The sequence below is a fragment of the Euprymna scolopes genome, chromosome 27 (assembly GCF_053919585.1).
Source record: "Euprymna scolopes isolate OS-2025 chromosome 27, ASM5391958v1, whole genome shotgun sequence".
Taxonomy (NCBI): Eukaryota; Metazoa; Mollusca; class Cephalopoda; order Sepiida; family Sepiolidae; genus Euprymna; species Euprymna scolopes.
The window spans coordinates 35,854,985-35,870,058 of record NC_136508.1 but is presented as its reverse complement, the minus strand read 5'-3'; the positions used below and the strand labels follow the sequence as shown (position 1 = coordinate 35,870,058).

General features: G+C 33.0%; 1 protein-coding gene across 40 annotated transcripts in view; it reads right to left on the bottom strand.

Annotated features, from left to right (window-relative positions):
- The window catches only part of LOC145248812 (rho guanine nucleotide exchange factor 11-like), a 609,361-nt gene that overhangs the window by 18,475 nt on the left and 575,812 nt on the right, over nucleotides 1-15,074 (bottom strand). For 36 of the 40 annotated variants that reach the window (XM_080110472.1, XM_080110474.1, XM_080110473.1 and 33 more), the window contains one exon: nucleotides 3,318-3,519. The exons of the other annotated variants lie outside the window; for them this stretch is intronic. In XM_080110472.1, the coding sequence (XP_079966598.1) occupies nucleotides 3,318-3,519 (202 nt within the window). The remainder of the gene's footprint in view (nucleotides 1-3,317; nucleotides 3,520-15,074) is intronic. 40 annotated transcript variants of the gene reach the window in all.

Genomic DNA, 15,074 nt, shown 5'->3' with positions numbered 1-15,074 from the left:
GATTGATGGCAAAGAACGAATGACGGATTTGGTAGCAAAAGAGAATTAAAAAGACCAACGCAAATTGGCAGTAAGAACTATTGGTCTGAATAAAATCTGCTCAACTAAAAAATTATAAAAATGGATTCAACCTTAAAAATGAATAGAAAATATATAGTTTATAATCATCCGAAAATTGTTGTAATGGATGTAACTCTTAGATGAAAAATAAAAATAACTTTAAGAATGATGTTTTGCAAAAACTCCTTATCAAGGATTTTATCCTAGGCAAGGGAGAGAACTCTAAATTTACAATTTGATCCTAGTTAAACTGATAATTATTTATGGAAATCACTCCAGACATGGCATGAAGCCACTTAAGGAGCTAATGATAAATAAATAACACATCAGAGTCATAAACTATACAATGACGAGTGTTATACAGCTAGATACTGACCCTCCAAAACAGCAAATCTTTCCCCTTTGTCAGAAACATAGCTCATAGAATGTGAAGAATAAAGGATGAAACAAAGGAAGCGAGAATTACGAGGATGCCAAAAGTAAACCCAAGATCCGCTATACATTATTGAGGGATGAAGGTTTGGTTGCTTTTGGGTGGAATTGAACCCATGTTGATATAATCAGAAATTCTTGTTCTAACCATTTTAACTGCTCAATATTTTAGCTGATACGAAAAATTGTGTTTTACAATTTTTTGCATTGTTAGTATTCACGGTAGTTGTTATTTCAAATAGAATTTAATTTAAAAAGTAACAAATTAACTTGAAATATTAGATATTTATTGATATTTTTGGTTGCTTATTTAAGAAAACAGCAAATCTGGTTGAAACGTATAGCATATGAGAAGTGGATTCATTTTAATTTTTAAATATTTGGCAATAAAATGGATCAAACAAATGGAAAGCAATAAAAGTAAGATAAGTTATTGAAAAATTGTACGTATCAGTTAAAAATACCTACACAGAATATTTCAACCGGGTTAGAACTTTCTTTCTAAATGAAGAAATAGATGTACAAATATCAAAAATCTTTTGATTGCAGATAAACTTATGTTAACAAATAGAGGTGCTTGTGTAGATCGGTTATCTTTTAAACCAACGCATTTCAGGTGAAGACATTATTACGTTCTTATATGTCATGTTGAAATTAGGATGAATTCAAAACAGTACAAAAAATAATGATCCATTAGGTAATGTGCTTCATGTATTTTTAACAAAAATCAGCCACAATTACGTTAAGAGATCTTGTGTTTAAAAATGGTGGTACATATGTATTTAGTCAAAAATGATTGATTGCAGTTACCTGCTACCATATCTGGGCAGGAGCTGCTAAAAACAGCCTATCCTGCCTTGACAGAGTACAAAACAGACTTCGTGGCTTAGTGGGAGATGCCCTTTTCTCTACCCTGCAACCTCTCTCCCACAGAAGAGACGTTGCGAGCCTATCCTTGTTTTATCGTTATTTCCATGGCAGGTGCTCATCTGAACTCCAATCTCTGGTCCCCCCTCGCCAATCTTTCACGAAAAACACCCGTCTAGCTGAATCCACTGTGAAAAATTTCCCCCACTCTTTATCTGTGCCTAAATCAAAATGTGGATTCCATGAACAAAGCTTCTTTCTTAGAACTGCACGCCTGTGGAACTCTGTTCCGTCTGCCTGCTTCCCACCTGACTACAACTTGGATGTCTTCTAGTCCAACGTAAACAAATTCCTAATGAACCGCCCCCTTAAGTAAACACTTCATCAAATCTCCACACTAACGTACTGTACTTGCAATAACCCTTATCCCTGAGTGGCTTCTGGGCCTTGATAAGTGGTGACCACCGTGTAAAGAAAAAAAAAAAATTTCCCCTTGGAACTTGCGAATTCGCCAACATTAAAACATACAATAAAACTCCATACATCACTAAACCTGATAATTTTTATTTTCACTTATTATTTTTCTACTGGATAATTTTTTGTAATATTTACAATTTATACTAATTTCAATACGACACACAAGTACGTACTAATGTTTTCACCTGAAATGTGTCGGCTTAAAAGATCAATCTACACAAGCACTAATTTTTGCTTAGAATACAAACTTGTTTATAACTAAACTGCTTTACAGATTTATGTCTTAACATCCACTTCTGTTTTTATTGGTGATGGGCAATTTCAATATGTTTTCGCCGATTTCAATACAATTCCTAATTTTTATTCTTTTGAATGATTAAATATAGAATTGTTTTTATTTGCTTATTTTTCATTTATTTATTGTCGGGGGCGGATTACTGATAAAAAAACCTATGAAATATCTGCATATATTTTCCCAAACATACAAATACACTTGTGAAGATGATCTGAAGATTTTAGGATCTTTAATTTTACTGCTAGCTCAAAATAAAATGTTTATCATTTCACCATTAATATGAGTTACGAATGATTAAGTTTCAAACAGAAATAATTTAACATTATAGAAAAAAATCGTTTTTGGCATTGGAAAATAGGCACAAATTTTTTCGATTCTGATAACCTATAAAATTCCGATTTTTCAATTTTCGATTCAACAGTAGTTTTTATAAGAAAATTCGATGGGAAATTATTTTTTATAAATATTCGATGGGAAATTATTTTTTATAAATACTCGATGGGAAATTATTTTTTATAAATACTCGATGGGAAATTATTTTTTATAAATATTCAATGGGAAATTATTTTTTATAAATATTCGATGGGGGAATTATTTTTATAAATATTCAATGGGAAATAATTTTTATAAATAAGAAAAAACAGGGAAGAAAAAAAACGGATGGTGCTTTTTTGGATGCAATTAAGGAATTGGAAATTTGTATCCAAATAAATTGTTTTTTTTTTGTGTGAAAAGATGCTTTTTTTTTCTTTCTTAAATATAAACAGACAATTCAAGCATCAATGGGTGATTGTTGTGACATCACCCACGACTTCCAATTAAAAAAAAATAAAACTTCATTAAAAAAAAAAGTGTTTACATTTTCATTCTTTGTTGTAACAAAATCATTGCTACTTAAGCCTCAAACACTAAAAACAAAATAGAATACAAGAAACAAAAGTCTCCTCAACAATAAATACAATTTTAATATTTTATGTACGGTTGTCAAGAAAAAAATAAATATTAGTTTTTTTTAAAACTCTGTATAATAGGGTACATAAAAAAAAAAAATAAATAAAACACTCAAATATTTTCTGGTGCAAAAGATTGGATTGAAAAAAAAAAGTGAAAAAGAAAAGGTAATAGGATTTAAAAAAAAAAAAAGAAAAAAAAAGAAAAGTTGAGAATATGGGGCTGAGTCACCTACTAGAAACAGTTGAATTCTGTTCTGTGGTTGTAGTCATGGTGGTTGTGTTGGTCACTAGCCCATGTGAATGCGTGCTAGTGACTATGAGCTCAATCAGTTGCTTAGTCTGGTCAAGAAGGACGAGTATCAGCTCCTGGACGTCTGCATTCTGCCATGGCTGCTGCTGCCGTCGCCCCGCTGCACAATTCTCCTCCGACGCCATCTGCCAGCACAGAGACAACTCCACCAGTTAGATAACACGATACCAGTTAAAAATGTGTACAATATTACTTATAGAGCCATTGTTGTGATATATATATATATGTATGTATGTATACATACATATCTTTTTGTAAAAGTTATGAATTAATATTCTGATGAGAAACGTTACAGATCAATTAAATGTTGCTTCATCACAATGCTCACAGGAGTTTAAAGTAAAAAAAAAACAAAATGTAATCATTTAAGAAACAAAGATGTTTATACAAGATATCAATGTTTCTGAATTTTTGAGATGAGGATTGATCATTCATCTAATTTGGCTTCTTCGTATTACTGTTCTCATCTTTAGTGTTACTTTTACAACGTTTCAGCCGATGTAACCTCCGACCTTCTTCAGGTGTATCTATTTAATAGTAAAACTCAGTAAGCTTTCTGTTGAACTCAAGAATCTGCACAGAATTTCGAATAGAACCTTTCATTTAATCCAGGAGGGTAGCATGATCTTGTTCTGTCAGTCTTTACCGGGTAGAAGTCCAAAGTAATTTGCAATTGTATTCCGAGTCTTGCCTGCACTGAGGATTGAACCACTGACTGAAAGAAGAGTATCATTTATAACTGAATTTTACCAAGTATTTTATCCTCTATGCCATAGGTCTTTGCAGACTTCTACCCGGTCATGACTGACTGAACAAAACTTCAGTGGATTAAATAAAGGGTTCCATTCAAAATACCGTGCAGATTCTAGAGTTGGATTAGATACACCTCAAGAACGTCAGAGGTTACATCAGCTGAAACGTGAAAATGACACTCCAGATGAGAACAGTAGTCTGAAGAATTCAAATAATATAAATATATGGTCATGTAATATTGACAAATCTAAGACAAATGTAAAATTTTGAGTGCCATCTAATATTCAAAATGTCAAAATTAAAGAGAAACTAAACCGAATAAGACCGTGTAAAATTGCAGTATAGTTAACAGATGAGAAATCAAGAAAAACAAAACAAGAAAAAGTTAAAACTAGTGATGGGACGATTCAAATATTTTTCCTGATTCCGATAAAATTACTGGTTCCGTACTAAATTCCAGATTCTGATTCTTTATAAATCCTTAAATATTTAACTATAGAGTTGTTATTTTCCCCAATTCTATAAAAAACACATGTTAAATATGCAGGTATTTTCCTAAATGTAAAATTACATTTGTGGAGAATGGTCTATAGATTTTAGCTTTACTGGTATTTTAAAATCAATTTCATCATTATTACCAGAAATGGTAGATTTTGCTTTAAACAAAATCAAATACAAAAAGAAAATTAAAAGAATCGTTTTGGCATCGGAAAATAGACACCAATTTTTTCGATTCCGATATCCCCAAATTTATCAATTTTTCCGATTCCCAATTAATCGTCCCAACACGAGTTAAAACTAACAACTTTCATCAAACACATTAAAATTTAAAAAAAGGATAGTTTGCTTGATGCATTATTGGTGAACAATGCAAGTTTAGAAGAGAGCTGTTATCAATGTAGAATACGGGGGTGTTGAAGTGATGTACAAACAAAAACGAACGAAGGTCTTATTAAGAACATACATCTTTCTATATCTATTGTTATCTTTCAAACTCTTTCACATGTATAAATCAGTAAATACAGATTTACTTTTTAAAATAAGGCATAAAAAAAAAAAAATTTTTTTAATGCTGTACGAATGGAACATGAATATAAAATCATTTTTTTTTTTCTTTTTCAAAAAAGAGAAGTATATTCTCGAAATTATCAAAGACATTTACCATTTTGGTTATATTAAATGGTAAAGTGAGTGCAACCTTAGCATGGTTAGGGGGCTTGCATGTCTCTAGGACCTAGATAGCTATGCTGGCAGGAGATTTGTCTCCTGGTAGGTTCACCTAAGCCAGACAGGTTGATCAGACTAAGAGCACTCACTGGTCCCTCCAGGTTGGGGGTTAGAATGGGGCCAACAACCCAATTCTGTAAAAGAAAGAAATTTACAGAAACCGCAACGACATCATCTGTGGACTTCTTGGCCCAGGAAGGGTCCTCTCTAGTAGAGTTCATGATGCGAGCAGGTGAAAACCTCCAGGAAGCTAGGGCGCCGACAACCATTCTGATGACCCAGGCCCAAACCAGGATAGGTACCTGGAACATCAGAACCCTAAAATGGAACTGGATTGGCCACACCTTGCAGAAGCTTGCATCCAACATCACCAGGCAGGCCCTTGAATGGAACCCGCAAAGTAAGCGTAAAATTGGTCGCCCGAGGCAGACATGGAAAAGAAGCATTGAGGCTAGGACCAGGGCTGCCGGAATGACATGGATCAAACTGAAGAGGCCCAGCCAGAACCGAGTCCATTAGAGGAGTGTTATTACGGCCATATGTTCCCCAAGGAATCAAGAGACCCAAACTAAGCTAAACAGTAAGTTCATATTTTCTAATTTATATATGCGATTGATTTTGAAAAATAAATTGATATGCAAAGATTCATAAAATCAACACGACCTTCATTCGTTTGTTGTTTCGTTTATATATCACATTACTTCAACATTCTGGTATTGTACATTGCTAACCGCTTTCTTATTATACGCCTATGCATACATTAAAAAAATTTTTTTTTCTCTATCGTCGACTTATCTTAACAAATGACATCTTATTGTAAGATTAATTATTCCTGATTTTATTATTGCTAAGTTGATTTATCTAAAAATGAAGACGCCCAATTTTTTAGGAGGGGTGAGGTGGGGGACTTTGCTTTTGATAACTCCAGGTTTAAAAGATAAAAACAAATGACTTATCTTACCACTAACCCTAAGCCTGAAGATGGACGTGCCACTCAGACAGAGTTAGTAGAAAGGTAAGCTATTTTCTTTTTACCATTTTTTTTTTTAGGAATGAAACCTACCATAATAGTGGGGTAAGTAACCATTTTGTTGAAAAAACAAAGCTTTGAATGAAATCTAAATTTGAAAACAGTTTCAAAATGTTTAAAGTATACAGGTGGTCAAACATTCAACTTTTTGGCATTTGTAAATTTTTTTATTTTTTTTTAGTTTATTTATTTATTTTTCTGCTTATTAACTCTACTGCAACTTTACTCATGACCGTTAAAATAGGACTAAATGCAACAATATTTAAAAAAAAAATAAAAAATAAAAAAATCTTAGAAATTTTGGAGATGAGGATGGATAATTTGTATTATTCGTATAAAGATTCTCATCCTAGTTATTTTCACAACACTTCAGTCGATGTAAACTTTTACCATTCTTCAATTGCATTTTTTTTTTTTTTTTTACTTGTGAATCTTTGTCGAACTCTAGAACGCATACAAAATTTGGAATTGGGTGGATTAAATAAAGAATTTTGGAATATCTTTCCTACTACCTGGACTGTACAAACATGCAGAAAATTAAATGTAATGTGAACAAAGATCTTGCTGCTCAACTCCCCACCCAAGTTGCCCTATCCTATCATAGTAACCCCTTATGCTTCAATGGTAAGATGACTTGTTTGGTGTGAACAAAAGCATACAAAAAAAAAAAAAAATCATGACTAATAGAACAAGGACAATCTACCCCTGTGGATCAAATGAAATGTTGTTTGAAAGTTTGTATCAGCTCTCGAGTTTGACAAAGATTCTCACATTTGAAAAGATGGGCCTAAAGAAGGCAAGATGTTGCAATCTGTGGAAACGTAGTGAAAATAACAAAGATAAAAACAGTAGTCCGAATAATCAAATGAATGCATTTCATAATTTGCATGTGAAATATTAACCATTTTTACAAAAAAACATTTTTTGCAAAACCCAATTGCCACAAAAATATTTGGTAAACATTAAAAATCTCAGCCAGAGCAGAATGCAAAAAAAAAAAAAAAAAAAAAAAGAAAAAGAATCTGGACAGGAATTAAAAATGGTTTTATGTTATTTTTGTTAAATGAGAAATTATTTTGATTTAAAATCCATTTAGTATTACACATGTAAAATTAAGAAAAGCATGTTTGAAATGCATTAACATTATCTGATTAAACGAAATCATATGACATCAAGTCCAATTTGATTTCACTTACTATGTTAATGTTAGCACATTTCAAGCATGTTTTTCTCAAGCTAACATGCGTAATACTAATTGGATTTTAAATCAAAATGATTCCTCACTTAATATTTAACAAAAAACAATATAAAAACCATTTTTAATGCCAATTTGTTCTTGCCTCAACTCTGCCTGGAACCTTTAGTGTTTGCCAAATATTTCTGCAAAAAACATTTTCACATAACTTTATTAGCTTTTCTTCAAAATTATTCCACCATGAAGAAAGTCAATTTTAAAGAAAAGTCCAATCCTTGTCTTAGGTATTTTAATACTAATAATTGGCCTTCGACCATCTTCAGACATGTTGATTGTTGTTTGCAAAAGAAAAGAGAAAAGTTACGGGCTCCGTAGATATTTTCGTATTCTGTGAGTTAGTCTCTATTTTATGGCTGTGATTTCGTATGTGAGAAAAAAAAAATTGGTTGACAAAGGGGTGGCAATTCTAATAAAGATCAACAGGGGATTATCTCTCTTCCATGACCGAAATTTAAAGGGTGTACAATTTTTGTTTTTCCTACAATTAGAGGTTTCCAGAAGCTATGAATTTAATTGGTCTGCTTCGTAATTCCTCTCTTCTTTAGCACATGTGCTGCCTCTTTGAGTTTTTAAAGTTTTGTCATTTAAAAATTTCGTCATATACACTTATCTGATTCCGTACAATACAACTGGTGTAGATCAGGGTTTCCCAGTGGGTTCTATACTGCCTACCAGAGAGGAGGGCATTACGAGACTTCAGGTGGGTGATGGTCAAATTTATCATATAGGGGGTCCTTCAGATCCTTTAAGCGGAGGAGAAAGAGAGCTTCTAGTAACATTAATAGATGTTTCTCAACTTATTGCTGATCATAAAAAACAATCTTCACATTGGTGATTCCTGTAATTATTTTGATTTTTATTGATTATTGTATTAGCAATGGTTTGATATATTAATTGAGCCATTTTATTTATAGTTGCTACTGTTGCCATTTGATCGACAGTGTAGAATTTTGTTGAATAAACTATATGGATATTTGAGTGTTGTAGAGAGAGAAGTTTGCAAAAAAGGTTGGGAAACCTTGGTATAGACTTTATTTTAGTAAAAATAGGTCCACGTTACCACTAACCTATAGGCTAGGGGTGGTTTCTAGTCAGTTAAGGTAAGTTAGTTTTTTGTTTGTTTTTTTTGTTTGCGTTTTTTAAATCTTAAGTGATTACCTTAAAAAAATTTAACAAAATCAGTTAAGTGTATACAACAAAACAAATTTTGAAATAAAACTTAAGTTTCAAAAGTTTTAACCTATAAAAGTTGATAGAAAATTATAGAGAAACTAATGAACCAAATACTTGATTGCTATGCTAACAAAGGATTAAATAATGAAATCGTTTTATGAAAACTAAAGATTATATTAAAAACAAAAACCCCAGAGTCAGTAACAATAAAATTGTTGTGGTATATATATATGTGAGAGAGAAAGAAAAAATAACAAAATAAATTAAACAGGATTAAATCATCAAAAACGAGAAATTTACCAGTTTCGCTTGGATCAACAGACGTCTTCATTCGAACAAAACTGGTCTTATTTTTGATGATTTATTTTTGTGTTTAATTTATTTCTCATTTTCCCTTTTTTTTTTCCCACACTTCCAGTCTCCATAACATCTTATGATACATCATGTATTTTACTCATATATATAGTTCTATTACCATTTTTGAATGTGAAGAACAGTAAAATATCTTCTACAACAATTGTTTTTATGGCCGATCATTTATGCAATCAATTTTGTCAGAAAATCAAGCTTACATGATCGTTGAATGGCAAGTAGAGTTAAACTTAAATAATTGTGGAGGAAAGTTTTGATATTTCGTGTAAACATTTGTGTTGCACATATGCAGAGTGCGTAGGTTGCTATTTATTTTTTTTTGCTACAACAGAAATATTATTTGAGTTTATATTTTCTATATTTCAGAATTACCAATGTCATCCTCTATAATTACACAATAAATGTAGAGGCACACAATTATCATGATTAAATAAAGATTGAATATTACGATTTAGAAATAGAACCATTTTGAAAAGTTGCTTTATCTTTCGTTTCCAAAGTTTGCAAAAGAGTTAAAGGTTTGAGATGCAAAAGTATCACCATTATCAAAATGTAAGAGGATTTCTAGACACAATGATAACGGTGAAACACTTGAATGTATTTCAACAAGTACAGCACATCATTGGTGGTAATCCCAGAAAATCCACCAAGCTGATTGCAAAAGAAGATGGTGTTTCAGAAGAAAATCTAAAATGTTGTGCATAAAGACATCAAGTACAATTCTTCTGAGATGAGTAAAGGTATATATATATATATATATAGGGTGCATAAGGTATTTCAGGACATACACTATTTTGACTACGGTAGAAATATTATTTGAATTTATATTTTCTTTATTTCAGAATTATCAACAGCAGAGGCATGCGGTTATTGTGACTGAATAAATTGTGTGGAGTATGAAAAGGTTAACAAACACCCTCATCACTAAATAATCTCTAAAAGACTCAACAGTTAAAAGTAATGTTCAATATAAACAAGGATCATCTCATCCTAGCATTTATGGGATTCATAAAATCACATAACTGCCATTAAAGATAAAAAAAATCTTAATTGAATAAAATTATACAACAGTGTATTTATTCTTATCCTCAAAAGTGTTTGCTAAATATTTATTTCATTTAGAATTACATACGGTAAATATTTATTTCATTTAGAATTACATACGGTAAATATTTATTTCATTTAGAATTACATATGGTAAATATTTATTTCATTTAGAATTACATACGGTAAATATTTATTTCATTTAGAATTACATATGGTAAATATTTATTTCATTTAGAATTACATATGGTAAATATTTATTTCATTTAGAATTACATATGGTAAATATTTATTTCATTTAGAATTACATACGGTAAATATTTATTTCATTTAGAATTACATACGGTAAATATTTATTTCATTTAGAATTACATAGGGTAAATATTTATTTCATTTAGAATTACATACGGTAAATATTTATTTCATTTAGAATTACATACGGTAAATATTTATTTCATTTAGAATTACATACGGTAAATATTTATTTCATTTAGAATTACATACGGTAAATATTTATTTCATTTAGAATTACATACGGTAAATATTTATTTCATTTAGAATTACATACGGTAAATATTTATTTCATTTAGAATTACATAGGGTAAATATTTATTTCATTTAGAATTACATATGGTAAATATTTATTTCATTTAGAATTACATACGGTAAATATTTATTTCATTTAGAATTACATACGGTAAATATTTATCCAATATTAAATTCAAATGAGTGTTTTTTACGGACTTTTTAAAAAGAAGTTTCTACATAAAACTTGTTCTCACTAACATTCGATCAATAATATTTTTATTAGGATCAAATTAAAACAAATACAAGAGAACCAAACGATAATAAATGTATTAAACAAAACAAAGTCGACAAAATACAACACCTTACCAATGATTCTATGAAAACTTAGTGGAAAACGCTAAAGAGATTGCTTTTGGAAGTATTTTTTTTTTTTAATTAAAAAATATTTTTTTTTATTAAAAACATACTTTTTCCTTGAGATAACAATCCTCAGCAATTAGAGTAAATATACATCTACGCTTACGTTAAACCTGTTATCATGTAAAAATAATATTTCAAAGGCATATGTGCATAGTGTGATAATGTATAAAAGTGAAACCTGGCCAGTTAGAGTTGCATGGATAGAAATAATGAAAATGATACGATGGATGTGTAATGATAACCTCAGATGAAAATTAAATATTGGAAGTATAGGGAGATGTGTGCAGAACAGGAGACTTTGATGGTATGGTCACGTCGAAATAATGGATGAGAGTTCTTAGATTAGTAAATGTAGAACAGTTGTGGAAGCAGGTTCAGTTCACATGAGATGAAATAATAAAAACCTGATGGAAAGAGGTATATTCATAGACCTGGCCAGAGATAGGTTACTTTATAAATCAATCTCTTAAAGCCATCCAATGCATGCTATCATGCAAAATGGATATCAAACTGAATGACGATGATGGCGGTGAAAACAATTTTGAATTTTGTTGTAGCAGTTATGGCGCCAGAATCATGAGGTGTACTTCCATAACATAGTTTTGATAATACATTTTTTTGTAAATTATACCAGTGTGTTTGTTTTGATCATTATGAGCCTGCAAGGTCACAACACTAATCCTTGTAAAGGACGTTATGAAGCAAATTCAATATGTAAATAATAAAGAATGAAATCAATGTATACCGTTGCCAATTGTATTAGAACGCATTAAAAGTGCAATTGTATTACATGGGATGATTTGCAATTGTCAGACAAATCAATAGTGTATGCGTCATGACAGACAGGTGTATACATGTGTGTGTGGAGGGAGGGAGGGAGGGTCATCAGTTGTAGTTTTGTTGAATTTCCGGAAGTGTGTAAGACGCAATGCCTAAGCAGCAAACATTTTCGATATTTACAGGTGAAAAAAGAAGTTAACTCAAACTAAATAATGATTTAGTTCCTACTTACTTGGTTATCTATGATGACAAAGACACAAAGGTCGGTTTTTAATGAAGGGAAAATCCAGCTCCCAAAAATGACCCAATTTGACTAGGACAAAAATAAAAATTGCTTCCTTTACCGACTGAGGACAGGAAAAAATGATGCATAGCATTCTGAAAAAAATTGACCACATCCTGTCTGCTCACCCTTCAGCTAACATCCACTCCAACAAGACAGATGATGAGGGGAGTTTCTGTCATGCTTTTGCCATTGCCTATGACCTCATCCAGATTATTCATGAACCCATCCGAGTGCGCGGTACTTCCGGTCAGTATGCTAGCCTTCTAGACCTTTTTCTCACAACTTCCCCTGAGCTATGTTCAAGTTCCGTTCTGTCTCCTCAGGGATCTTCTGACCACTCGGTTGTATCAGTTAAGATAAAAACGAAATGCAATAAGTCTTCAGATGTACCTCTACACCGTACTGTATATCGATACTATATCGCTGACGGGGATAGCTTCCGTACAATTATATCCGATCTACCACTGCATTACATGTTTAAAAAGGATGTGCCCTCCATAGTATCAGACCTGACCGAATGGCTAATTGTAGGCATAGACCAATTCATACCATCTAAAAAATACCAACAAAAACCTAACAGCCAGCCATGGTTCTCCCCAGAATGTGCTGCTGCCATCACGCACAGAAACCACTTTTTCCATAGCTACCAACGTAAAAGCTGCTTTCAGGACTGCCAGCAACCACTGCAAAAGAGTAATAAAAAATGCAAGAGAGCTATATGCCCAGTCTGCTAAATCCAAAGTAGCTGAGCAGCGGCTTGGTTCCCACCAGTTTTGGCAAATAGCAAACAGGATCCTGAACAGAAGCGTGCATTCTATCCCAACCATTATCAATGGACCAGAGGTCATCTCATCAGCATCAGATAAGGCCAAACTATTTGCCAAGAACTTTGCAGCTAATTCTACCCTATACGACGAAGGCCATCAACTCCCCATATTTCCTCCTATAACAGACAACACGCTATGCAACATACAAATATCTGTGTGTGAGGTCATCAAGCTACTCAAGAACCTTGATTCCAGTAAAGCAACTGGCCCTGACAGCATTCCAATCATTGTGATGAAAAGGCTTCAACTAGAACTTGACTCCATACTTACAAATCTTTTTAAGCGTTGCCTTAAGGAGAAGTGTTTCCCAACACCCTGGAAATCCTCATCAGTATGCCCTGTATTTAAGAATTCAGGTGATAAGTCATCTCCTTCTCAGTACAGACCAATAAGTCTCCTGTGTGTCATGAGTAAGCTGCTGGAATCCATATTAAATAGAGAAGTAGTCAACCACCTCAGCAGAAATAACCTTCTTAGTGGCATGCAATATGGTTTCCGTTCCGCCAGCAGATGTGCTAACTGTTATATCTCATAGGATTAGCAAATCTCTTGACAAAGGCTTCCTCTCTAGGGCAATTGCTCTTGACATATCAAACGCCTTCGATAAGGTATGGCATAAGGGACTACTTCACAAGATTTCCAGCTACGGTATCACTGGAAATGTTTTCTCGATCATTAAATCATTTCTCTCCGATAGGCTCATAAGAGTAGTAGTTGATGGGCAGAAATCAGAGGCCTTCAATATTAATGCTGGAGTCCATCAGGGATCCATCCTAGGCCCAACTCTCTTCCTGATATACATCAATGATCTCCCAAAACACATACTTAAATCATTCATTGACGTCTATGCTGATGACACGACCATCTATGGCAACACATCAAAGGCCGTAAAATACAAAGTTCTCTCAGATTCTCTCTCCTCTGATCTTGAGTGCATGGTACAGTGGGGGAGGAGGTGGCTGGTTACTTTTAATGCATCTAAACCCAAGCTCCTATCTTTACATCAATGTTCTGATCCCCATCTGGCATCAATTGAAATGGGTGGCTCTCGTCTAGGGGAAGCTCCATGTTTTGATAAGCTTCTGGGCTTGACCTTTACTCCTGACCTGAAATCAAGTCAGTTGCCAAGGTCGCTGGAAAATGGTAGGATCCTTCTACCGCTCCAGAAGATATCTCACCCCTGATGCAATTCTCTATCTGTATAAAAGCCAAGTACGTCCAAGGATGGAGTACTGTTGCCACATCTGGGCAAGAGCTGCTAAAAACAGCCTATCCTGCCTTGACAGAGTATAAAATAGGAGAGACGTTGCAAGCCTGTCTTTGTTTTATCGTTACTACCATGGCAGGTACTCATCTGAACTCCAATCTCTGGTCCCCCCCTCGCCAATCTTTCATGATAAACACCCGCCTAGCTGAAACCACTGTCAAAAATTTTCCCCACTCCTTATCTGTGCCAAAATCAAAACGTAGATTCCATGAACAAAGCTTCTTTCTTAGAAGTGCACGCCTGTGGAACTCTGTTTCGGTTGCCTGTTTCCCACCTGACTACAACCTGGATGTCTTCAAGTCCAATATAAACAAATTTCTGATGAACCGCCCCCTTAAGTAAGACACTTTATCAAATCTCTAACACTAACGTACTGTACACACAATAACCCTTATCCCAGAGTGGCTTCCGGGCCTTGATAAGTGGTGACTACCTTGTAAAAAAAAAAAAAACACATACTACACTTTACTCCTAGCCAAAAAAGCTAAGGATGAAAGGTACACAAATTTGAAAATCTATATAAATCTCAGTTGTCTGTGTGTTTGTGTGTTAGTGTGTTTTTATGTCTGCTAAAAACTTTTGTCATCCATATCGAAGCGGCATGAACATTACATCCTTCATTGTTTACTTTCCTCATTGTAGTCACATTCAAATAGTGATAAAAAAAAAAAAAACAATGCTTACAGATTTTCTTTTTCACTACAACTTAAAATATTAC